Here is a 24,966-nt window from a genome sequence, read left to right on the forward strand (position 1 = left end):
TTTCTAAATCGCTCCCTGGGTCAGGACATAATAAAGGAGAGTTTTCATAGAATGATAGAAATTACAGCAGAGGAGGAGGCCGGTGTTAGTGCTCTCCTGTAACCCCATTCCCCCCAGATCCTTTTATATACCACCTATTCAAATATTTATCCCACTCCCTTTTAAATAATGTTACAGTCTCTACCTCAATAGCCACTTGTGGTGAAGCACCCCACGGTCTAATAGCCCTCAGTGCAAAAACCTTCCTTCTCCCTTCTCCCCTTAGTTCTTCCAGTGAAAATCCTCGGTCTCCGTGCCCTTGTTCCACATTTCCCTACCAGTGGAAACAATTTTTCACTGATTACCCACAGTAAAGACCCCAGGTTTCACTCATTCCTTTACTGGCTGCTCCTCTCTCTGCTCCGCTCCCACTCACCACGTTGCTGCTGCTCCCGGCTCTGCAGAAAATGCTGGTCCCCGCCCCAACCCCATTTCCCAGTTGCCCTCTCTCCCCGATCCCAATTCTCCTTCTCTTGCCCCCGACCCCCATTTCAGATTAAAGAAAAAACACTTTTTCAAAGATGTAGTTGATTGCCCAGGCCCAAAGGTCGATTGCCATGGTGACGGGCTGGTATAGTTCGGCATGTATAGTCTGTGCCTCAACTGTCAAAAAGGTCACCTGCTATCACTGCATTCTGACATTGTGAGCAGTGAGGAGATCCATTCTCTTTTTAAAAAAAGTTTGCAGAAGAGCAGCCAATTTAATTTCATTTCTTGATAGAATTGATAAAACATGCATTTAATTTTTCGAAATAAATCTAAATTGGCAGATAATTGGTAGAACTAGAGATACACAATGTCTAATTTATTCCATTAAAAATAGACTTCCATGATGGTGGTAAATGTATTTCTTGGTGAGATGCCAACCAGGAAAGCCTGGGTACGTACAGTCGATCCCTCATCGGTGCTGAGTTAGCTGCTCTGAGCCAGTTCAGCAGTGAGCTCACGATTACTGGTGATTGAAATTGGAACCTTCATGGTCAGTATGGCTCTTAGAGCTACGGGGGAGCTGTGTTGGGTTTATCTATTGCACCCTGCATTGTGTTGTATTGCATTTATTTATTTAGTGCACTCTGCATTCTGTTATATGGCTTTAATTTATTGCACTCCACATTCTATTGTATTGCATTTATCTCTAGCACACTACATTGCATTGTGTAACGTAGAATTATAACACAGATACAGGCCATTCAACCCAATTGGCCTATGCCGGTGTTTATATTCCACATTGTAATGACCTCTTCCCACCCTGCCCACAAATCCCTCTATTCCCTTCTCCCTCATTTATGCATCAAACTTCCCCTTAAATGAGTCAAGGCTATCTGCTTCATCCACTCCATTGTGGCAGCGAGTTCCACATTCTCACCACTCTCTGTGTAAAGAAATTCCTCTTACATTGTTTATTTGATCTGTTAGAGTCTATCTTATATTAATGGCCTCTTGTTCTGGACTCACCCAGAATTGGGAAGAGTTTCCCCTCATCCACCCCATTGTGCTTATTTACAGTACTAGGCACCATTTATTTACTGCACCCAGCACTTTGTTTATTTACTGCACACTGCACTGTTTATTATTGCACTATGCATTGTGCTTATTTATTGCACCCGGCATTGTGTTTATCTACTGCTCTCTGCACTGTGTTTATTTATTGCATTATGCACTATGTTTATTGTTTATTCACAGCACTATGCATTGTGTTTATTTACTGCACTGTATTTATATACTGCACCCTGCACTGTGTTTATAAAGCACATCCTGCACTGTGTTTATATACTGCACCCTGCACTGTGTTTATAAAGCACATCCTGCACTGTGTTTATATACCGCACCCTGCACTGTGTTTATATGAGGAGAGATTGAGTAGAATGGGCCTATATTCTCTGGAGTTTAGAAGAATGAGAGGTGATCTCATTGAAACATATAAGATTCTGAGGGGGCTTGACAGGGTAGATGCTGAGAGGTTGTTTCCCCTGGCTGGAGAGTCTAGAACTAGGGGACATAGTCTCAGGATAAGGGGTCGGACATTCAACACTGAGATGAGGAGGAATTTATTCACTCAGAGGGTTGTGACTCTTTGGAAGTCTCTACCCCAGAGAACATAAGAACATAAGAAATAGGAGCAGGAGTAGGCCAATCGGCCCCTCGAGCCTGCTCCGCCATTCAATAAGATCATGGCTGATCTGATCCCAACCACAAATCTAAAGAACACAAGAAGTAGGAGCAGGACCCGGCCACACAGCCCCTGGGCCCTCTCCGCCACCCACAGGGCATTGACCGATCCGAGCTCAGCTTCATGTCCAATTTCCTGCCCGCTCCCCATAACCCCTAATTCCCTTTACTTCTAGGAAACTGTCTATTTCTGTTTTAAATTTATTTAATGATGTAGCTTCCACAGCTTCCTGGGGCAGCAAATTCCACAGACCTACCACTCTCTGAGTGAAGAAGTTTCTCCTCATCTCAGTTTTGAAAGAGCAGCCCCTTATTCTAAGATTATGCCCCCTAGTTCTAGTTTCACCCATCCTTGGGAACATCCTTACTGCATCCACCCGATCAAGCCCCTTCACAATCTTATATGTTTCAATAAGATCGCCTCTCATTCTTCTGAACTCCAATGAGTAGAGTCCCAATCTACTCAACCTCTCCTCATATGTCCGCCCCCTCATCCCCGGGATTAACCGAGTGAACCTTCTTTGTACTGCCTCGAGAGCAAGTATGTCTTTTCTTAAGGGCTGTGGATGCTGAGTCATTGAATATATTCAAGGCTGAGATCGATGGATTTTTGGACTCGAGGGGAATCGGGGGAGATGGGGATCGGGCGGGAAAGTGGAGTTGAGGTGGAAGATCAGCCATGATCTGATTGAATGGCGGAGCAGGATCGAGGGGGCCGAATGGCGGGGGGTGGGCCGGACTGGGGGCGGGGCCAGGGGGTGGGGCGGGCTCGGGGGCGGGGCCAGGGGTGGGCGGGCTCGGGGGCGGGGCCAGGGGGTGGGCGGGGGCGGGGCTGCGGCTGGCTCCTCCTCTTTTCTATTTCATATGTTCTTTTAAGCAACGTCCCGTTTCTCTCCTCAACCAATCCAAGGCTTCACACCGCCACGAAGGCAGCCAATCAGGTGGCCAGTCCCGGCTCCAGCCAATAGCAAAACGGGATTGTACGGACGAATCAGAAGCCAGCCTGGCGGTTGGAATTGGCCAATGGAGAGGCGGCGGGGGGCGGGGCGGCGCCGGGTTTTTATTCGGTTTTTTCCGCCCGTTTAACGCGCTTTTTCCGCCCGTTTTCCTCTCAGATTCCGCTCCGTCCGCTGAACGGACCCGAGCCGCCGCCATGTCGTCTCTAATCAGGCCCTTCAGCGTCAACGACTCCCCGTGCCCCATCAGGCCGAAGCCGGTTCACTTCCGGCCGGGCGGCGAGGCAGGAAAGTCCGGCGGAGGCCCGGGCGGGGAGCGGCGGCGGACATTGGCAGCAGCGGCGCCTGCAGGCGACTCGAGGAAGCTCACTCACCCGGGGAAAGCCATCCTGGCAGGTAGAGTAAGGGCCGGGGCCCGGGGCCCGGGGGGCTGCAGCAGGTGCCAGAACAGGCGGGGAGCCCAGCCAGGGAAAGGCGCAGGAGCTGGGGTACATCACCTGGGCAAATGCCCGAGATAGGGGTAAGGGGGCACCGGGGGGGGGCAGTGAGAAGGGGGCACCGGGGGGGGGGGGGGCAGTGAGAAGGGGGCACCGGGGGGGGGGGGGCAGTGAGAAGGGGGCACCGGGGGGGGGGGGGCAGTGAGAAGGGGGCACCGGGGGGGGGGGCAGTGAGAAGGGGGCACCGGGGGGGGGGCAGTGAGAAGGGGGCAACGGGGGGGGGGGGGGCAGTGAGAAGGGGGCACCGGGGGGGGGGGGGGGGGGAAGTGAGAAGGGGGCAACGGGGGGGGGGGCAGTGAGAAGGGGGCACCGGGGGGGGGGGGGGGGAGTGAGAGGGGGCACCGGGGGGGGGGGGGGGCAGTGAGAAGGGGGCACGGGGGGGGGGGGCAGTGAGAAGGGGGCACCTGGGGGGGGGCAGTGAGAAGGGGGCACGGGGGGGGGCAGTGAGAAGGGGGCACCGGGGGGGGCAGGGAGAAGGGGGGCACCGGGGGGGGGGGGGGGGAGAAGGGGGCACCGGGGGGGGGGGGAGGCAGTGAGAAGGGGGCACGGGGGGGGGGGGCAGTGAGAAGGGGGCACGGGGGGGGGGGGCAGTGAGAAGGGGGCACGGGGGGGCAGCGAGAAGGGGGGCACCGGGGGGGGGGGGGGGGCAGTGAGAAGGGGGCACCGGGGGGGGGGGCAGTGAGAAGGGGGCACCGGGGGGGGGCAGTGAGAAGGGGGCACCGGGGGGGGGGCAGTGAGAAGGGGGCACCGGGGGGGGGGGCCAGTGAGAAGGGGGCACCGGGGGGGGGGGGCAGTGAGAAGGGGGCACCGGGGGGGGGGGCAGTGAGAAGGGGGCACCGGGGGGGGGGGCAGTGAGAAGGGGGCACCGGGGGGGGGGGGGCAGTGAGAAGGGGGCACCGGGGGGGGGGGCAGTGAGAAGGGGGCACCGGGGGGGCAGTGAGAAGGGGGGCACCGGGGGGCAGTGAGAAGGGGGCACCGGGGGGCAGTGAGCGAGAAAGGGGAGCCGGAGGGGGGGGAGCGAGAAAGGGGAGCCGGAGGGGGGGAGCGAGAAAGGGGAGCCGGAGGGGGGGAACGAGAAAGGGGAGCCGGAGGGGGGGAGCGAGAAAGGGGAATCTGGGAGAGAACGAGAAAGGGGAAATGGGGAAGCGAGAAAGGGGAACCGGAGGGGGGGAGCGAGAAAGGGGAACCGGAGGGGGAGGGGTGAGTGAGAAAGGGGCACCGGGTATGAGTGAAAATATATGTATTACATGAGCTATCGCTCCAGATCGCGGAGGCGATTTTAACTCTACCCGCCCGGTGGGTGGGCAGTTAAAATTGCCCAGATTACCCACCAGAATCAAGCCATCCACAATTTTAACCTGCTTTCCTGAGCAGACAGGCACCCACCCAAAACCGGCAGGGTCCTTTGAACAGCATGTTGGGTCCTGTTGACATCACTGGGACACGGCTGCAATTTTAACACAGGCCCTGAGCGGGGAGTCCACTGCACCCTTCCTCACTCAGGCTGAACCGGGTCAGAAGAGGATCAGACCCACAAGAGGCCCGAAATAGGTCATTTTTGTTCTCTTTCCTTTGTGGGGCCAGGTGGAGCAGGAGTGGTTGTCATGGAAAGATTAGGCCTCCCCTGCCCTGGACCCTGCTTCCTGATCCCACCTCTTACCTTATATTGGCGGGGTGCATCCGGGCTGCAGGATTTACCGCCAGGAGAAAAGAATGAACTTGCATTTATATAGCGCCTTTCACAACCTCAGGACGTCCCAAAGCGCTTTAGAGCCAATAAAGTACTTTTGAAGCGTAATCACTGATATAATGTAGGAAACTCAGCAGCCAAACTACGCACAGCAAGATCCCACAAACAGCAATGTGATAATGACCAGATAATCTGGTTTTAGTGATATTGGTTGAGGAATAAATATTGGCCAGGACACCAGGGAGAGCTCCTGATCTCTTCTTCAAAATTATGCCATGGGATATTTTACATCCACCTGAGAGAGCAGACGGGGCCTCAGTTTAATGTCTCATATGAAACCTGGCACAATCTGACAGTGCAGCACTCCCTCAGTATTCCACTGGAAGCTCAGCCTAGATTAGGTGGTTAAGTCTCCGGAGTGGGATTTGAACCTAAGCCACCCACTGAGCCATGGCTGACACAGCAATGGACAGGAATTCGGGGAGGATTTAAATAAGGCCCGGGAGTTAATACCAGCTCAGGCTTCATTTCTGCAGCACCAGATACATTTCCAGCTCAACCGGCCCGGAGTTAAAGAGCAGCAGATGGATCTGGGGGTACAGATATATAAATCTCAAAAAGTAGAGATGCAGGTTAATAAGGCCACAAACAAAAAAGGCAAATCAAGCACTGGGGTTCATTTCTAGAGGGGTAGAATTGAAAAGCAGAGAAGTTATGTTAAACTTGTACAGAACCTTGGTTAGGCCATACTGGGAGTATTGTGCACAGTTCTGGTCTCCATATTATAGAAAGGATATGGAGGCACTGGAGAGGATGCAAAAAAAGATTCACAAGGATGATACCAGAACTGAGAGGATATCCTTATCAGGAAAGGCTTGAACAGGCTGGGGCTCTTTTCTCTAGAAAAGAGAAGACTGAGGGGTGACCTGATAGAGGTCTTTAAGATAATGAAAGGGTTTGACAGGGTAGACGTAGAGAAAATGTTTCCACTTGTGGGGAGACCAAAACTAGAGGTCATAAATATAAAATAGTCGCTAATAGATCCAATAGGGAATTCAGGAGTGGTGAGAATGTGGAACTCACTCCCACAAGGAGTAGTTGAGGTGAATAGTGTAGATACATTTAAGGGGAAGCTGGATAAGCACATGAGGGAGAAAGGAATAGAAGGATAGGCTGATAGGGTGAGATGAAGTAGGGAGGGAGGAGGCTCGTGTGGAGCATAAACACCGGGCATGGACCTGTTGGGCCGAATGGCCTGTTTCTGTGCTATAGTTTCGATGTAAAATTGGGGCCTCTGAATCATCTGACTTGCTGCAAGCAATGCCACGGGAGTTCTGCTAGTTTATAAATCAAAGTTATTATCACACCTCTTCAAACGTCTGAGAATGAGACTCTGAGCACGTGCGTTGGCCGTTCAGTATGGAAATCCCTAGGATACCACCCAGACCCAGGAACACTGCCTTGTAGGATTGTTTTAATTGCCGTGTGGATTTCTCACACTTGGACAGAGGTTTTCATTACTTCCTGTTTGAGTTCAAGTGAGTTGAGTTTGGTATAATGTTTTTGTTCCTTGACTTTCTATTGCTGCAAGTTGTATTTCCAGTGTGAATGTTGGGATCAGTAGGACAGGGATGGAATAGACCTGCCTGGAATCGTGAACCCTCTCTACCAACATGCCACTGCTAGCTTTTCTCACCTTTTCCCCCGCTGATGAAGTCACAGTATGCAATTCGACTCACTACTCTACATGTTACCTCTCTCCCAACTGGTGGGGAGAAAAGAGGATATACTCACAATTCTCCTCATATCAGTAAAGAACTTCCTACTTGACCCAATTAATGCGATTGGATCTTTTATCATCAATTAGGGCCAGGTCAATGGGACCTCAGGGGAACATCTTATCTAAAGGATAATGTACTGCCCTCTTAACACTGCAGGGATGGTAACCTGCTCGTCTGTAGGTAGGGTTCTACTTCCTGTCCATCGAGGCTTGGCTTGGCTTGGCGTTGGTGTTGGTTGTCTGGAATGGTTTGGGTTCAGTTGGTTCATTGTTAGTTTGTGTGAGATGGTTTGAGTATGGTTACTTTGGTATTGAGTTCAGGATGATTTGGGTTGGGTTGGGTTAGGGTTAGTTTGGGTTGTTATTGGGTTTTTTTTTTATTCGTTCACGGGATGTGGGCGTCGCTGGCAAGGCCGGCATTTATTGCCCATCCCTAGTTGCCCTCGAGAAGGTGGTGGTGAGCCGCCTTCTTGAACCGCTGCAGTCCGTGTGGTGACGGTTCTCCCACAGTGCTGTTAGGAAGGGAGTTCCAGGATTTTGACCCAGCGACAATGAAGGAACGGCAATATATTTCCAAGTCGGGATGGTGTGTGACTTGGAGGGGAACGTGCAGGTGGTGTTGTTCCCATGCGCCTGCTGCCCTTGTCCTTCTAGGTGGTAGAGGTCGCGGGTTTGGGAGGTGCTGTCGAAGAAGCCTTGGCGAGTTGCTGCAGTGCATCCTGTGGATGGTACACACTGCAGCCACAGTGCGCCGGTGGTGAAGGGAGTGAATGTTTAGGGTGGTGGATGGGGTGCCAATCAAGCGGGCTGCTTTATCTTGGATGGTGTCGAGCTTCTTGAGTGTTGTTGGAGCTGCACTCATCCAGGCAAGTGGAGAATATTCCATCACACTCCGGACTTGTGCCTTGTAGATGGTGGAAAGGCTTTGGGGAGTCAGGAGGTGAGTCACTCGCCGCAGAATACCCAGCCTCTGACCTGCTCTCGTAGCCACAGTATTTATATGGCTGGTCCAGTTAAGTTTCTGGTCAATGGTAACCCCCAGGATGTTGATGGTGGGGGATTCGGCGATGGTAATGCCGTTGAATGTCAAGGGGAGGTGGTTAGACTCTCTCTTGTTGGAGATGGTCATTGCCTGGCACTTATCTGGCGCGAATGTTACTTGCCACTTATCAGCCCAAGCCTGGATGTTGTCCAGGTCTTGCTGCATGCAGGCTCGGACTGCTTCATTATCTGAGGGGTTGCGAATGGAACTGAACACTGTGCAGTCATCAGCGAACATCCCCATTTCTGACCTTATGATGGAGGGAAGGTCATTGATGAAGCAGCTGAAGATGGTTGGGCCTAGGACACTGCCCTGAGGAACTCCTGCAGCAATGCCCTGGGGCTGAGATGATTGGCCTCCAACAACCACTACCATCTTCCTTTGTGCTAGGTGTGACTCCAGCCACTGGAGAGTTTTCCCCCTGATTCCCATTGACTTCAATTTTACTAGGGCTCCTTGGTGCCACACTCGGTCAAATGCTGCCTTGATGTCAAGGGCAGTCACTCTCACCTCACCTCTGGAATTCAGCTCTTTTGTCCATGTTTGGACCAAGGCTGTAATGAGGTCTGGAGCCGAGTGGTCCTGGCGGAACCCAAACTGAGCATCGGTGAGCAGGTTATTGGTGAGTAAGTGCCGCTTGATAGCACTGTCTACGACACCTTCCATCACTTTGCTGATGATTGAGAGTAGACTGATGGGGCGGTAATTGGCCGGATTGGATTTGTCCTGCTTTTTGTGGACAGGACATACCTGGGCAATTTTCCACATTGTTGGGTGGATGCCAGTGTTGTAGCTGTACTGGAACAGCTTGGCTAGAGGCGCAGCTAGTTCTGGAGCACAAGTCTTCAGCACTACAGCTGGGATGTTGTCGGGGCCCATAGACTTTGCTGTATCCAGTGCACTCAGCCGTTTCTTGATATCACGTGGAGTGAATCGAATTGGCCGAAGACTGGCTTCCGTGATGGTGGGGATATCGGGAGGAGGCTGAGATGGATTATCCACTCGGCACTTCTGGCTGAAGATGGTTGCAAACGCTTCAGCCTTGTCTTTTGCACTCACGTGCTGGACTCCGCCATCATTGAGAATGGGGATGTTTGCAGAGCCTCCTCCTCCCGTTAGTTGTTTAATTGTCCACCACCATTCACGACTGGATGTGGCAGGACTGCAGAGCTTTGATCTGATCCGTTGGTTGTGGAATCGCTTAGCTCTGTCTATAGCATGTTGCTTCCGCTGTTTAGCATGCATGTAGTCCTGAGTTGTAGCTTCACCAGGTTGGCACCTCATTTTTAGGTACGCCTGGTGCTGCTCCTGGCATGCTCTTCTACACTCCTCATTGAACCAGGGTTGATCCCCTGGCTTGTTGGTAATGGTAGAGTGAGGAATATGCCGGGCCATGAGGTTACAGATTGTGCTGGAATACAATTCTGCTGCTGCTGATGGCCCACAGCGCCTCATGGATGCCCAGTTTTGAGCTGCTAGATCTGTTCTGAATCTATCCCATTTAGCACGGTGGTAGTGCCACACAACACGTTGGATGGTGTCCTCAGTGCGAAGACGGGATTTCATCTCCACGAGGACTGTGCGGTGGTCACTCCTACCAATACTGTCATGGACAGATGCATTTGCGACAGGTAGATTGGTGAGGACGAGGTCAAGTAAGTTTTTCCCTCGTGTTGGTTCGCTCACCACCTGCCGCAGGCCCAGTCTTGCAGCTATGTCCTTCAGGACTCGGCCAGCTCGGTCAGTAGTGCTGCTACCGAGCCACTCTTGGTGATGGACATTGAAGTCCCCCACCCAGAGCACATTTTGTGCCCTTGCTACCCTCAGTGCTTCCTCCAAGTGGTGTTCAACATGGAGGAGGACTGATTCATCAGCTGAGGGAGGACGGTCGGTGGTAATCAGCAGGAGGTTTCCTTGCCCATGTTTGACCTGATGCCATGAGATTTCATGGGGGGTGGGTCTGTCCTGGCGGTGGGACAGGACATACCCAGGGATGGTGATGGAAGAGTCTGGGACGTTGGCTGAAAGATATGATTCTGTGAGTATGGCTATTGCTTGACTAGTCTGTGGGACAGCTCTCCCAATTTTGGCACAAGTCCCCAGATGTTAGTAAGGAGGACCTTGCAGGGTCGACTGGGCTTGGTGTTTTGCCGTTGTCGTGTCCGGTGCCTAGTGGTCCGATGCCTAGTGGTCCGTCCGGTTTTATTCTTATTATGACTTTTCGTAGCGAGATTTTACAACTGAGTGGCTTGCTAGGCCATTTCAGAGGGCAATTAAGAATCAACCACATTGCTGTGGGTCTGGAGTCACATATAGGCCAGACCGGGTAAGGGCGGCAGGCTTCCTTCCCTAAAGGACATTAGTGAACCAGATGGGTTTTTACGACAATCCGGTAGTTTCATGGCCATCATTACTGATACTAGTATTTTAATTCCAGATTTTTATTTAATTAATTGAATTTAATTAATTAATTGAATTTAATTAATTAATTGAATTTAAATTCGCCAGCTGCCGTGGCAGGATTTGAACTCATGACTCTGGATTTTAGTCCAGGCCTCTGGATTACTAGCCCAGTAACATAACCACTATGCTACCGTACCTGCTGTTGTGTTATTTTGGGGTGGTTAAGGTTAGGGTTAGATAGGGATTGTGTTGTCTGATGGTTTGGTGGGTTCGGCTGGTTTGGTGTTGGGTTGGTTTGGTGGGTTAAGTTGGGTTGGTTTGGTGGGTTAGGCTGGTTTGGTGTTGGGTTGGTTTGGTGGGTTAGGCCGGTTTGGTGTTGGGTTGGTTTGGTAGGTTGGTTTGGTGGGTTAGGTTGGTTGGGGTTGGGTTGGTTTGGTGGGTTAGGTTGGTTTGGTAATGGGTTGTTTTGGTCAGTTAGGTTGGTGTGGGTTGGGTTGGTTTGGTGATGGGTTGGTTCGGTGGGTTGGGTTGGTTTGGTGATGGGTTGGTTAGGTGGGTTGTTTTGGTTGGTGTTGGGTTGGATTGGTGGGTTAGGTGGGTTGTTTTGGTTGGTGTTGGGTTGGTTTGGTGCGTTAGATTGGTTGGTATTGGGTTGTTTGGGATTCTCTTTCAATAATTCTGTGTTATTGCATCAATTAATCCTCTTTATGTGGTGTAGGTGGACTTGCTGGTGGAATTGAGATCTGTATCACATATCCAACAGAGTATGTGAAAACACAGCTACAACTTGACGAACAGGCAAATCCTCCACGCTATAAGGGCATTGGTAAGCGATACTGCTCCTTGCTATAAGAGCACAGACACTAGACACCAAGGGCATTAGTAAGGGATACTGGTCCATGCTGTAAGGCACAGACACTATAAGGGCATTGGCAAGGAATTTTACTGGCACAAATGATTTTCCCCTCCATACTAACGTGGCACTGACAATGGGCCTCACACTGTGCCACTAGAGCACAGTAGGGTGTATGCATAGTCACAGACTCCACACTATGAGAGCTTTGCGATGGACACCCACTTTCACAAGCTGAGACCCTCCATGCTACAGGGTCGTCAGTAAGCCATAGCCACATTCACACATTGCTTGGGACAGCTGGAACCCCTGGTTAAAAACCCCAACACCCCAGTGGCAGGTTGATTCTGTGCGCTAGTTCACTGCCAGGGGAATGTTGAGGTTGCAGTTTCCTCTCCTGTGCAGCGTTATCCTGATGTCAGCCTGGCTGGGGGTGGGGTGGAGGGGGGGGGGGTGGCTGTTGGGATGAACAGAGGGGAAAGTGGAGAACTTGTCATTGTGCCGTCTAAATCGAGCAGTGAGCCAGGCAGACGTTCGTGGACCGCGAAGGGTTGAGTAATCCGAGGAGGCAGGGATTGTCATTTATAAACCTGGGGGCTGAATGGGAAGTGAGGAGCCCCAGCTACTGAGCTGCAAGAGCTGACGATCTGTTCCCTCGACAGGTGACTGTGTCCGGGTGACTGTTCGGGATCATGGGGTGAGAGGACTGTACCGAGGTCTGAGCTCCCTGCTCTACGGTTCCATCCCAAAATCTGCTGTCAGGTAAGAGAATGAAACATCAGTCTGAGCAGGAAAAATTAGAGAGATGGAAAATAAAGACCGAGAAAAGCACAGCAAATTATATAAAAAAATTTAAGGAGATTGTCGAAAACGATAATGTATCAGTTTTATAAAGAACAGCAGCGTGAGCTTCCCAGGGCTGTACCTGCCATGTGATCTCGTGCTCCAACATACCATCTGGGAAGTTCTCAGGGTTGAAGACCCCTGCTTTGTGCTGAGTTGTTTGATTCTGGCTGAGGTCATGGTGGAGCCCTGTAATTGGTGTCAGGAGCCCTGTGCTAGGGAGGAGGCAAGATCAGGCCCAGTCCCTTTTCCCGTCTCCCCTCCCCGTCCCTCTCTCCCGCCTCCACTTACCCCCACCTCTCCCCTCCCCTCATCCCTGTCCCCCCACCATCTCTCCTTTTCTCTCCCCCTCCCCTCTCCTCTTCCCATCCTCTCTTCTTCCCCTCTCCCTCTCCTCCCCCTCCCCCTCTCTTTCCCCTACCCTACCCATCTCCTCCTCTTCCTCTCCTGTAAAAAAAATTCTGTTTGGCTCACTGTACTCTTGGAGATTTCAGGGACCGTTAAATATATGGTGAGAAGATGAGTAGGTGAAACATAGGTACAGGAGGAGGCCAGTCAGCCCCTCAAGCCTGTTCCGCCATTTAATTAGATCACGGCTCAACTCCGTTCACCTGTTATTGCTCCATAATCCCTCGATGCCCTTACCCAACAAAACTCTATCGATCTCAGTTTTGAAAGCTCCAATTGACCCCCAGCATCCACAGCCTTTTGGGGGAGAGAGTTCCAGATTTCCACTCCCCTTTGTGTGAAAAAGTGCTTCCTGATTTCACTCCTGAACGGCCTGGCTCTAATTTTAAGATTTTTGCCCCCTTGTTCTGGACTCCCCCACTAGAGGAAATAGTTTCTTTCCATCGACCCTATCGAATCCCTTCATTGTTGTAAACACCTCGATTAGATCACCCCTCAACCATCAAGCTCAAGGGAATACAAAACTATATACAACCTGTCCTCACAATTGAACCATTTGGAGTGACCTATCAAAAGGGGTGGTCTTGTTGGACACGTCCCCAACATTCGTGCATTCTTAAAATGACCGCACTGAGTCACCGCAGGGCTGTTCGTGCGTGGCAGCTACAGACCATCATCGGCCTGGGAGCACAATGTCCAGCCACAGCCCTCCCTTTGAGATCAGGACCAAGGTCTGACACAGGTGACCGAAAGGGTAAAGCAAACTGAGGATAATTTATTTTGAAATGTTATGTGATTGTATCGCTGAGGAAAAGTCACCAGGTGGCAGCATCGAGAAACCGAGTCAACAAGGTGTCTGTGCAGTGCCAGCCCGAACGGGAACGGAGGGGACAGTGGGGCGGAACGGAGGGGACAGTGGGGCGGAACGGAGGGGACAGTGGGGCGGAACGGAGGGGACAGTGGGGCGGAACGGAGGGGACAGTGGGGCGGAACGGAGGGGACAGTGGGGCGGAACGGAGGGGACAGTGGGGCGGAACGGAGGGGACAGTGGGGCGGAACGGAGGGGACAGTGGGGCGGAACGGAGGGGACAGTGGGGCGGAACGGAGGGGACAGTGGGGCGGAACGGAGGGGACAGTGGGGCGGAACGGAGGGGACAGTGGGGCGGAACGGAGGGGACAGTGGGGCGGAACGGAGGGGACAGTGGGGCGGAACGGAGGGGACAGTGGGGCGGAACGGAGGGGACAGTGGGGCGGAACGGAGGGGACAGTGGGGCGGAACGGAGGGGACAGTGGGGCGGAACGGAGGGGACAGTGGGGCGGAACGGAGGGGACAGTGGGGCGGAACGGAGGGGACAGTGGGGCGGAACGGAGGGGACAGTGGGGCGGAACGGAGGGGACAGTGGGGCGGAACGGAGGGGACAGTGGGGCGGAACGGAGGGGACAGTGGGGCGGAACGGAGGGGACAGTGGGGCGGAACGGAGGGGACAGTGGGGCGGAACGGAGGGGACAGTGGGGCGGAACGGAGGGGACAGTGGGGCGGAACGGAGGGGACAGTGGGGCGGAACGGAGGGGACAGTGGGGCGGAACGGAGGGGACAGTGGGGCGGAACGGAGGGGACAGTGGGGCGGAACGGAGGGGACAGTGGGGCGGAACGGAGGGGACAGTGGGGCGGAACGGAGGGGACAGTGGGGCGGAACGGAGGGGACAGTGGGGCGGAACGGAGGGGACAGTGGGGCGGAACGGAGGGGACAGTGGGGCGGAACGGAGGGGACAGTGGGGCGGAACGGAGGGGACAGTGGGGCGGAACGGAGGGGACAGTGGGGCGGAACGGAGGGGACAGTGGGGCGGAACGGAGGGGACAGTGGGGCGGAACGGAGGGGACAGTGGGGCGGAACGGAGGGGACAGTGGGGCGGAACGGAGGGGACAGTGGGGCGGAACGGAGGGGACAGTGGGGCGGAACGGAGGGGACAGTGGGGCGGAACGGAGGGGACAGTGGGGCGGAACGGAGGGGACAGTGGGGCGGAACGGAGGGGACAGTGGGGCGGAACGGAGGGGACAGTGGGGCGGAACGGAGGGGACAGTGGGGCGGAACGGAGGGGACAGTGGGGCGGGACGGAGGGGACAGTGGGGCGGGACGGAGGGGACAGTGGGGCGGGACGGAGGGGACAGTGGGGCGGGACGGAGGGGACAGTGGGGCGGGACGGAGGGGACAGTGGGGCGGGACGGAGGGGACAGTGGGGCGGGACGGAGGGGACAGTGGGGCGGGACGGAGGGGACAGTGGGGCGGGACGGAGGGGACAGTGGGGCGGGACGGAGGGGACAGTGGGGCGGGACGGAGGGGACAGTGGGGCGGGACGGAGGGGACAGTGGGGCGGGACGGAGGGGACAGTGGGGCGGGACGGAGGGGACAGTGGGGCGGGACGGAGGGGACAGTGGGGCGGGACGGAGGGGACAGTGGGGCGGGACGGAGGGGACAGTGGGGCGGGACGGAGGGGACAGTGGGGCGGGACGGAGGGGACAGTGGGGCGGGACGGAGGGGACAGTGGGGCGGGACGGAGGGGACAGTGGGGCGGGACGGAGGGGACAGTGGGGCGGGACGGAGGGGACAGTGGGGCGGGACGGAGGGGACAGTGGGGCGGGACGCAGGGGACAGTGGGGCGGGACGCAGGGGACAGTGGGGCGGGACGCAGGGGACAGTGGGGCGGGACGCAGGGGACAGTGGGGCGGGACGTGGGCGGTACAGTGGGTGCTGCGGGGCGGGACGTGGGCGGTACAGTGGGTGCTGCGGGGCGGGACGTGGGCGGTACAGTGGGTGCTGCGGGGCGGGACGTGGGCGGTACAGTGGGTGCTGCGGGGCGGGACGTGGGCGGTACAGTGGGTGCTGCGGGGCGGGACGTGGGCGGTACAGTGGGTGCTGCGGGGCGGGACGTGGGCGGTACAGTGGGTGCTGCGGGGCGGGACGTGGGCGGTACAGTGGGTGCTGCGGGGCGGGACGTGGGCGGTACAGTGGGTGCTGCGGGGCGGGACGTGGGCGGTACAGTGGGTGCTGCGGGGCGGGACGTGGGCGGTACAGTGGGTGCTGCGGGGCGGGACGTGGGCGGTACAGTGGGTGCTGCGGGGCGGGACGTGGGCGGTACAGTGGGTGCTGCGGGGCGGGACGTGGGCGGTACAGAGGGTGCTGCGGGGCGGGACGTGGGCGGTACAGAGGGTGCTGCGGGGCGGGACGTGGGCGGTACAGAGGGTGCTGCGGGGCGGGACGTGGGCGGTACAGAGGGTGCTGCGGGGCGGGACGTGGGCGGTACAGAGGGTGCTGCGGGGCGGGACGTGGGCGGTACAGAGGGTGCTGCGGGGCGGGACGTGGGCGGTACAGAGGGTGCTGCGGGGCGGGACGTGGGCGGTACAGAGGGTGCTGCGGGGCAGGACGTGGGCGGTACAGAGGGTGCTGCGGGGCAGGACGTGGGCGGTACAGAGGGTGCTGCGGGGCAGGACGTGGGCGGTACAGAGGGTGCTGCGGGGCAGGATGTGGGCAGTACGGTTGCTGTGTGACTGACATCGTCCGTTACTTCCATCCCGCCCTCGTTGGTCCGCAGGTTTGGAATGTTTGAATTCCTGACTAACCGGATGCTGGATGAGAACGGGAAGCTGACCAACCAGAGGAGCATGCTGTGCGGTCTGGGGGCTGGGGTGGCAGAAGCTGTGCTGGTCGTCTGCCCCATGGAGACAGTAAAGGTAATGTGTTGCCCTCACACAAGGTACGTAGTCAGTGCTCGGCGCTGGAGAAGCTAGGGGTCGGGAGTGAAAAATCAACAGAGAGTGGCAGGAGGGTATTTATATGCAGTAATTAAAAAGAACTTATTTTAAAATTTGGATTATTTCAACGAAACGTACTTTAGTAGATCTGTTAACGCTTGTGACCGAGGCTTAGGTTTTGTTAGGCAGGCTTGGTAACTCAGGCCCAGTGAGTATCCTCGATATACTGTGTGTGTTGTAACATGTGTCTGTCCCCAGATCCTGTCCTTTGTATACTGAGTGTGACATAATCCGTGTCTCAGTCCTTACATATAATGTAATAGTCCTACATCTCAATCCCCTCAAGTATTTTAGTTCACAGTTGAAGTGTATTTGAACTCTTTTACCTTTCGCTTTTCCTCTTCCAGGTGAAGTTTATTCATGACCAGTGCTCGCCTAATCCCAAATACCGTGGGTTTTTCCATGGTCTTCGTGAGATTATTCGAGAACAGGGTAGGTCCCTTGAGTGGGGAGTGGATCGAGAGAGCAAGAGGGCAGGTCTTGTAGAGGAGCTGAGCGTAGGGGAGCGTAGGGGAAGAGATGGGCGAGAAACTGCTGAGTGACAGGGTTTAGCAGTGCAGCAGGTGGGAGGACTAGGGGATGACAACCCTCCAGGTTTGCCCTGGAGTCTCCGGGAATTAAAGATTCATCTCCAGGACACTGCTGGGAGCAAACCAGGAGAAAAATCATAGAGTCGTTAAAAAAAAAAAAGGTTTACTTTTTCATTTTCTTTAAACGCTTTTGTTTATTAGTTATGAAAATATTGGAGATGGGGAAAAGGCTGTTTGACCGGGAGGTCATGTGATGACTCCTCCAAGAGTACGTCCAACTAGAGTTGGCAACCCTAGGGAGAAGGAGGAAAGGAAAGGGAGATCTTGGTGTTATGAGCAGGGCAGAAATCAGACTGAAGGTGTTTGAAGAGCAGTTTTCGGGAGAATTATATGATATTCTCAATTTTACAGAGATGCATAAGCTCTTCACACAGTCGAATAGCCCGCGAGGGAGTTCACCCATGTAGGTCAGCCTTCGTTATGCTTTTTGTTGCCAGAACCCAACAATACAGCGAGAACTGCACGCAGTCCCTACAGTCTCCTGCTATTATTGATTCTTGGGATGTGGGTGATAATGGGAAGGCAGTATTTATTGCCCATCCTTAAACCCTGGCGTTAAAAGTCAGTGTAGTGTGGGACTGGAATCATTTGTAGGGGTGGCAGGTTCCCTGAAGGACATTAACAAACCAGGTGATGGGATTTTAATAATCGTTTTATTGAATTCCATTTCATAACTTGTCATGGCGGGGTTTGGACTTGCACCCTCTGAGTTGCTGGTGCAGTCCCATCGCCACTACACTACAGTGACTGTCTGCTTTGACCCACCTCAGAACCCTGGGTCACTCCAAACCCAAGACCATCAGGGCCCACGCCTGAACCGAATTCACTGTCCAGGCCAGTGTCGTCCAGTAGAATTCACTGACCAGCCCCAGGTGTTGCTATGGTGACATAGTTTTACCACAGGCACCAATTTTAGTAGAAAGCGCCGCACACAGACACACAGACACACACCCACACACACCCACACACACCCACACACACACCCACACACACACCCACACACACACACCCACACACACACCCACACACAGACACACACACACACACACACACACACACACACACAGACACACACAGACACACACACAGACACACACACACACACACACACTAGACAGACACACAGACACACACACTACACACACACTACACACACACTACACACACACTACACACACACACACACTACACACACACACACACACACACACACTACACACAGACACACACACAGAGACACACACACACACACACACACACACACACTACAGGTAAATGTACGTCACACGCGTGTATTCACTGAACAAACATCTCCCGCCATCCAGTGACCAAGGGAGTAAATCAGCCGCAACGGTCAAAAGAACACACTCTCACTCTCTGCTTTTCATCTCACCATTTTACCAACAAACGCACAAAAAGGTTAAAGTTCTCACACTCACCCCGTGCAAATATGAGTATTGAGATCACAGGCCCAATGACAGTGTCTATTACTCACTTTTTACTAATCAGAAATGCAATTAGCCACATCTGGATTCCCAATTCTCCACATCTGGCTAGTGGTTTAATGTATTGGACAACACTGGTCTAGGGTCACACAGGCAAGGTACCAGGGGGCAATTAGCACCTGTGAGACCGTACCCTTACCGATTCAGTGCCTTCATGGAGGGGAAAGAAAGGGGAAGAGACCGTTGCCCTCACTGCCACCGCCAAAAAAATCCTCTTTATTCTCAGGTAATTGAGGAAGTCCTCACTAATCTCTCACTGAGTGTCTTTAATATCTCTGCTTTCAGGCCTTCGAGGGACGTACCAGGGTGTGACGGCCACAGTCCTCAAACAGGGGTCGAACCAAGCAATACGCTTCTTTGTCATGACAATGTGGCGGAACTGGTATAAAGGTGAGTGAAAATCATCTCCGTCTCATTTTTCCATTGGGAGTTAGATGGGAGGCGGGCGGGACAGGGCTATTTCCCCGGGGTTGGCGCTGGGTGAAAGCCTGTTCTCCAGCTACAAAGGTGAGGATGATGCCGGATCTCCGCCCCCTTTATGTTGCCCCAGGATTTCCGCCAAGGGCCAGGGCAAGACCGGTGCCTGCAGTCGGTGCAGATAAAGCGTTACCATGGAAACGAGACAGGTGGGGGTCATTCCCAGCCCTCCTCCCTCACTCTCCCACTGATGGACTGGTAGTCGGCAGTGGGCCTTACACCCGGAATTAGATCACTGATTCGTTCCGAATGGGATCAATGATACGTCCTCTGTTTGCAGGTAATGACCCACATAAAGCAATCAATCCGTTTATCACGGCTGTGTTTGGGGCCAGCGCCGGGGCAGCCAGCGTCTTCGGGAACACCCCCCTGGATGTGGTGAAGACGAGGATGCAGGTGAGCAGCGGTATATCATAGTGAGGCCTGTGAGGGATCAGTGTGTGTCACAGCTTCAAATGTGTAACCGCACATGTTGGAAATCTGAAACAAAGACAGCGGGGCGGGGGGGATTATAACCCACCCTACCCGGTGGGAAGGAGCTGGGCGCAATGGTAAAACCCGCTCCAAGATCTTAACCGCCACGTTCCCACTCGATTCCCGCCTGCCGCCATCTTAACTGGGCCCTTTCCTTAGGCGGCCGCGGCCCTTGCCGGGCTCATTAATACTTTGCAAATCGAGCTCCTATGATGTCATTCAGACCCTGATGGGATTTTAACCGCTTACTGATCTGGGCGCCCACTTGGTGCAACCTGGCGGGGAAGAGGAGGCCCACCAAGGTACGTCAAAAACTTACGGTAAGCAAAGGCTTCTCGGGGCCCCAACAAGGTAACTCTCTACTGCCCCTGCTCTCTTTTCCCCCATCCTTCTCCGAGAAACAGCCCAGATCCCACCCCCACCCACCCCCCCCCTGCGAATTACCACGTGCTGGCGGACGGCCTCCGAACCTGCCTGAAGCCGGCCAGCTCGCTCCTTTTGCCCGTGTCCGTTGGGCAGCTTTGCCGGCGGGATGCAAATGAGGACGGGGGGGAGGGGTTAAAATAACCCCGGGCCTCAAACCGCTCCCATACGCACAACAGGTCGGGCAGCACCTGAATGAGGGAAGACAGCTGAACGTTTCTGGTGGGACCCAATCGTCTGAGCTGCTACGGTCAGACGGGAGAAGCCCCTTTTGTACAACCGACCATAAGGTCAGGAGGCAGATCCAGGCAAGGAAGGCCAGTCAGACTATCCTTCCTCATCTATTCAAAGAGAGCCTACAGTCCTCCCATCACAGTGTTTGTTTCATAACTGATTCCAGGGTTTTTGCCTCCTACGCAGAAATCTGTTCCAGGTTTTGATCGCGCTCTCTGTGAAGAACTTTCTGATGCCAGCCCTAACTTCCCCCCCCCCCCCCCCCACCCCCTCCCCAGTTTGAACCTGGTCCTACTGTCACGGTCTAGCTCGAAGTGATGTTCTAGATTTGACCTTTTCCGCACTCTTTACCATCTCCTGCACCTCAACAAAGTGCCCTCTCAGTCGCTTCCCTCCAATGCTTAAAAAAGCTGCAGTTTCCCCAGTCTTCCCTTGTAACTCTGATGCCAGGGATCAGTCTCGTCACTGCCTTCAGGGCTTGAACGCCTGCCTCGTGTCCCGATGACCTCAGCTGGACGCAGTGCTTAATGTGTGGTCCCAACCAGAGCCCTGTGCGACATCCTCTGACATGTATTCTACTGTTGCGAGTAATATAGATCAGAATTCTATGGAGGGGGTCAGTGAACAGCAGGAAAAAGTTACACCTCACATATTTTAACCATTTGCACAAAGCTGAGAGTACGTCACAGGTCTGGTACTCCTCACCCCACCCCGTCCTTCCCTCTTTGTTTCAGTTGGTCCTTTAAAGTGGCTTCTTCTGCCTGACCATGCCTGTTCTGATAAAGGACCCTACCTGAAATATCAGTGGAATTTATTAAGGGAGGGGTACTTACCCCCCTCCCACTCCTGAATTAACCCCAATTCTGTCCTCCCAACATCTGACACACGCACACTTCCTAGCAAGGGTCACTGGGTAGTGATCAGGAATGGGAACCCCATGGTGCACTGGCCTCTGCTGGTGCCTTTGCTAAAATTGGTTGGCTCAGCACAGACCATGGAATCATGCAGCACAGAAGGAGGCTATTCGGCCCATCGCGCCTGTGCCAGCTCTTTGAAAGAGCTATCCAATTAGTCCCACTCCCCTGCTCTTTCCCCGTAGCCCTGCACGTTTTTCCCCTTCAAGTATTTATCCAATTCCCCTTTGAAAGTTATTATTGAATCTGCTTCCACCGCCCTTTCAGGCAGCGCATTCCAGATCATAACAACTCGCTGTGCAAAAAAATTCTCATTATCTCGCCTCTGGTTCTTTTACCAATCACCTTAAATCTGTGTCCTCTGGTTACCAGTGGAAGAAGTTTCTCCCTATCTACTCTATCAAAACCCTTCATGATTTTAAACACCTCTATCAAATCTCCCCTTAACCTTCCCTGTTCTGAGGAGAACTTCTCCAGCTTCTCCAGTCTCTCCACATAACTGAAGTCCCTCATCCCTGGAACCATTCTAGTAAATCTCCTCTGACCTTGACATCCTTCCTAAAGTGTGGTGCCCAGAATTGGACACAGTACTCCAGCTGAGGCCTATCCAGTGATTTATAAAGGTTTAGCATAACCTCCTTGCTTTTGTACTCTGTGCCTCTATTTATAAAGCCAAGGATCCTGTGTGCTTTTTTAACTGCCTTATTGACTTGTCCTGCCACCGAGGACCTGTCTGCTCTCTCAGGTGGATGTAAAAGATCCAATGGCATTATTTTGAAGAAGAGCGGGGGAGTTCTCCCCGGTGTCCTGGCCAATATTTATCCCTCAACCAACTGCACTAAAACAGATTATCTAATCATTTATCTCATTGCTGTGTGTGGGATCTTGCTGTGCGCAAATTGGCTGCCGCGTTTCCTACATTACAACAGTGACTACACTTCAGAAGTATCTCATTGGCTGTGATGCGCTTTGGGACGTCCCAAGGTTGTGAAATGCAAGTTCTGTCTTTATCCTGGTCGGTATTGATAACCCGGAGTGACTGGGCAAATCCCCACACTCCCATTTTCATTCTGATTTTTGTTACAGGGCCTCCAGTCCGACAAGTACAAGAACACGTTGGATTGTGCGTATCAGATCTTTAAAAACGAGGGGCCCTTTGCGTAAGTTCATGTTACACGTTAACTTTTCCCCACTCTGGATTGTGTGAGTCCGCAAGCCCCTGTGTTTTTTCCTAAGAGGTCATTCCCTTGTGTGCTGCAGGTTTTACAAAGGGACAGTTCCCCGCTTGAGCAGAGTGTGTCTTGACGTGGCCATTGTCTTCGTCATTTATGAGGAGGTCATCAAAGTTCTGAACATGGTCTGGAAGACGGACTAATGAGAGTCGGCTCCTATTCTACACGGCCCTCCTCTCTCTCTCTCTCTGTGTGATGTGCGGCACTACACCATCCAGGCCAGCCTTTCTATCAACTCCACTTGCCAAAAAAGTGCATCGTAACCCAAGATAAAAGGGACTAATTGTCATCAGTCTGGGTGACCAAAACTGCCTTAATGACTGCGAAAGTTAGTTTGTGGGGGGGAGGTGGGAGTTGATGTTCATACGGTAATCTGAGAAATATCCTCACCTCCCCAAAGTGCCGACATTTCGACTGGTCATTCATTCCTTTTTGCCGCCTGTTTTGGAGGTACTCTGAGTTTCCATAAGGTACCAGTTTTCGGTGAGGCACGAGTTTACAAAGTGTTCCCGTTCTTTGACCTTTTTGGCTTCTTGCTAATCGCAGAGCTCGAACCCAGGCTGTGGAGCCAGCATGGAGACCGTGCTGAGATGGAGATCCGCTGGGATTAAGTTGAAAGCCTTTGTAACAACACAGTGCCAGGACTGTTATTTTTTAAAAATCGAGCCAAGTATGTTGGAAAGTGCCTTTTTTTTTAAATAATCGTATAACAGATTCTTAAAGCATTTCTGGTATTTGTTTAAAAGTAGTTTTCCTGGATCCTCAGGCCCCATGGATATGGTTTTTAAAATATATAATTATTGCGTATATTTAATTTTATATTTATTGAATTGGAGTTTGGTTTCTCCAGCCCGTCCTGCGCTCATCCTCCCTCCTTGTGTTTCAGGCAAAAGGGTCTCAGACGGTGAGACTGCCGTCTCTAAGGCTGTAGTTTTCACATGGGCTGCATTTGTTGTGCAGGGTGGGTGAAGATGGAGAGACCCCCCCCCCGTGAAATTCATCCATGGGAGGGAGGAAAGCAGGGCCACCTTGGGATGAAGTTGACTCCAGGATGATTGGCCGGGCGATGGGCGCTCAGGACTAAGATCCACCTGCGCCAGACGGGCTGTACAGATGCCTGACCGGCCAGCCTGGCTCACCGAGGCCACCTGGAAAGGATAGGCCTGCCTCGAAGGCTGGGATTCTTCCTGCTCTGTTTCAGACAGGTAGCATCGCCTTCACTGGACAGGCAGCAGGATGAGCTCGGACCCTTGGGACGTTTTGCTACGTTAAAGGTGCTGTATAAATGCAAGTTGTTGTCTCGGATTATTGAGCCTGCCTCAGAGGATCTCGGTTCCCAGCTCCCATCACCCGGCCAATCACCCTGGACTCTGTACAACACATGCAGCCATGAAAACGTACAACCTCCTTTCACCTCGTCTCTGTCCCGCACTCTTACCCGAGGAATAAGATCGGATTACGGGCATCACAAAGCCGTGCCCTGCTCTGCCACAGGTACATTAGAACAGAAGGTCCGGGGAGGTTATTGGGGGGGGAGCTGCTCCGCTTGTAATTTATTTAATTTATTTTCTTTTTATAAATATTTTTCAAATTCTTATTTGGCAAATGAAGAGACAGACCACCACTTTAACGAGCAGTGTTCCATAAATCTTTTTGAAAACTTGTTCCGTTCGGGATTTTTTTTTTATTCGTTCATGGGATGTGGGCGTCGTCGGCGAGGCCGGCATTTATTGCCCATCCCTAATTGCCCTTGAGAAGGTGGTAATGAGCCTTCTCCTTAAACCGCTGATGTCCTTGTGTTGATGGTGCTCCCACAATGGGGTTAGGTGGGTTACTGACTCAACAACGACGAAGGAACGGGGAGATACAAGTCTGTGACTCGGAGGTGATGGTGTTCCCACGTTATTGCTGCTCTTGTCCTGTTAACCTTCGTCCCAGGCTCTTGAGTTGGTCATATAATAAATAATAACATTATGGCCTATGAATATATAAAATATTACTCAATATTGTTGCAGTTTAACACCGAAGCGAAGTCTCCCCCATATCATTTAGCTGACAAAAGCAGCGTGTGACAGCCTACCGGTCCCAGGCTCCGTCTGCATTCTGTGCTCGGTTACCTGATCCCAGTTACACCCGAGGTCGGGATTACAATCGGCTTCAGCATCTCTGGGTTTGACATGAGAATCAACCAGGGATCCTGCTCAGGATCGCTGTCCAGCCCCTGGTCCTCGGATGTTTGTACGTGTGGGCAGCGTTGGGCTCAGCTGTGATGCGTATCATGGCAAGTCATTTCTACCTGTTTGCACCCTGGGACTCTATTAAACAAGGTCGGGGTTGGGGCGGGGTTCCTAGCACACCTCCCCAGCCTGGGCTCATGATGTTGAATGTAAAAGGGGATGAGGGGAAGGGGCACTGGGAGGACATCCTCCAGAAATAGGATCAGAAATCTGGGAACGTATGAAAGTAGCTTAAGAATCAGATTGTACATTAACTGCTCACACCAGGAGGGTGCGGTCATGTAGTGGTTTTGTTACTGGACTAATAATCCAGAGAACAGGAGTTCAGTTTGAGAATTTGAATTCAGTTTAAAAAAAAATCTGGCAATAAAAAGCTGGGATCAGTAAAA

General features: G+C 53.2%; 1 protein-coding gene across 1 annotated transcript; it reads left to right on the plus strand.

Moving 5' to 3' along the window:
- Positions 1-3,154: 3,154 nt before the first annotated feature.
- LOC137345096 (tricarboxylate transport protein, mitochondrial-like) lies at positions 3,155-24,966 on the plus strand. Its single transcript, XM_068008551.1, has 9 exons — positions 3,155-3,560; positions 11,295-11,402; positions 12,092-12,191; positions 16,272-16,410; positions 16,839-16,923; positions 18,872-18,976; positions 19,344-19,459; positions 22,195-22,268; positions 22,369-24,966. The coding sequence occupies exons 1-9, from the start codon at positions 3,362-3,364 to the stop codon at positions 22,481-22,483; spliced, it is 1,041 nt and encodes a 346-aa protein (XP_067864652.1). The 5' UTR covers positions 3,155-3,361; the 3' UTR covers positions 22,484-24,966.

The sequence above is a fragment of the Heptranchias perlo genome, chromosome 28 (assembly GCF_035084215.1).
Source record: "Heptranchias perlo isolate sHepPer1 chromosome 28, sHepPer1.hap1, whole genome shotgun sequence".
Classification (NCBI taxonomy): domain Eukaryota; kingdom Metazoa; phylum Chordata; class Chondrichthyes; order Hexanchiformes; family Hexanchidae; genus Heptranchias; species Heptranchias perlo.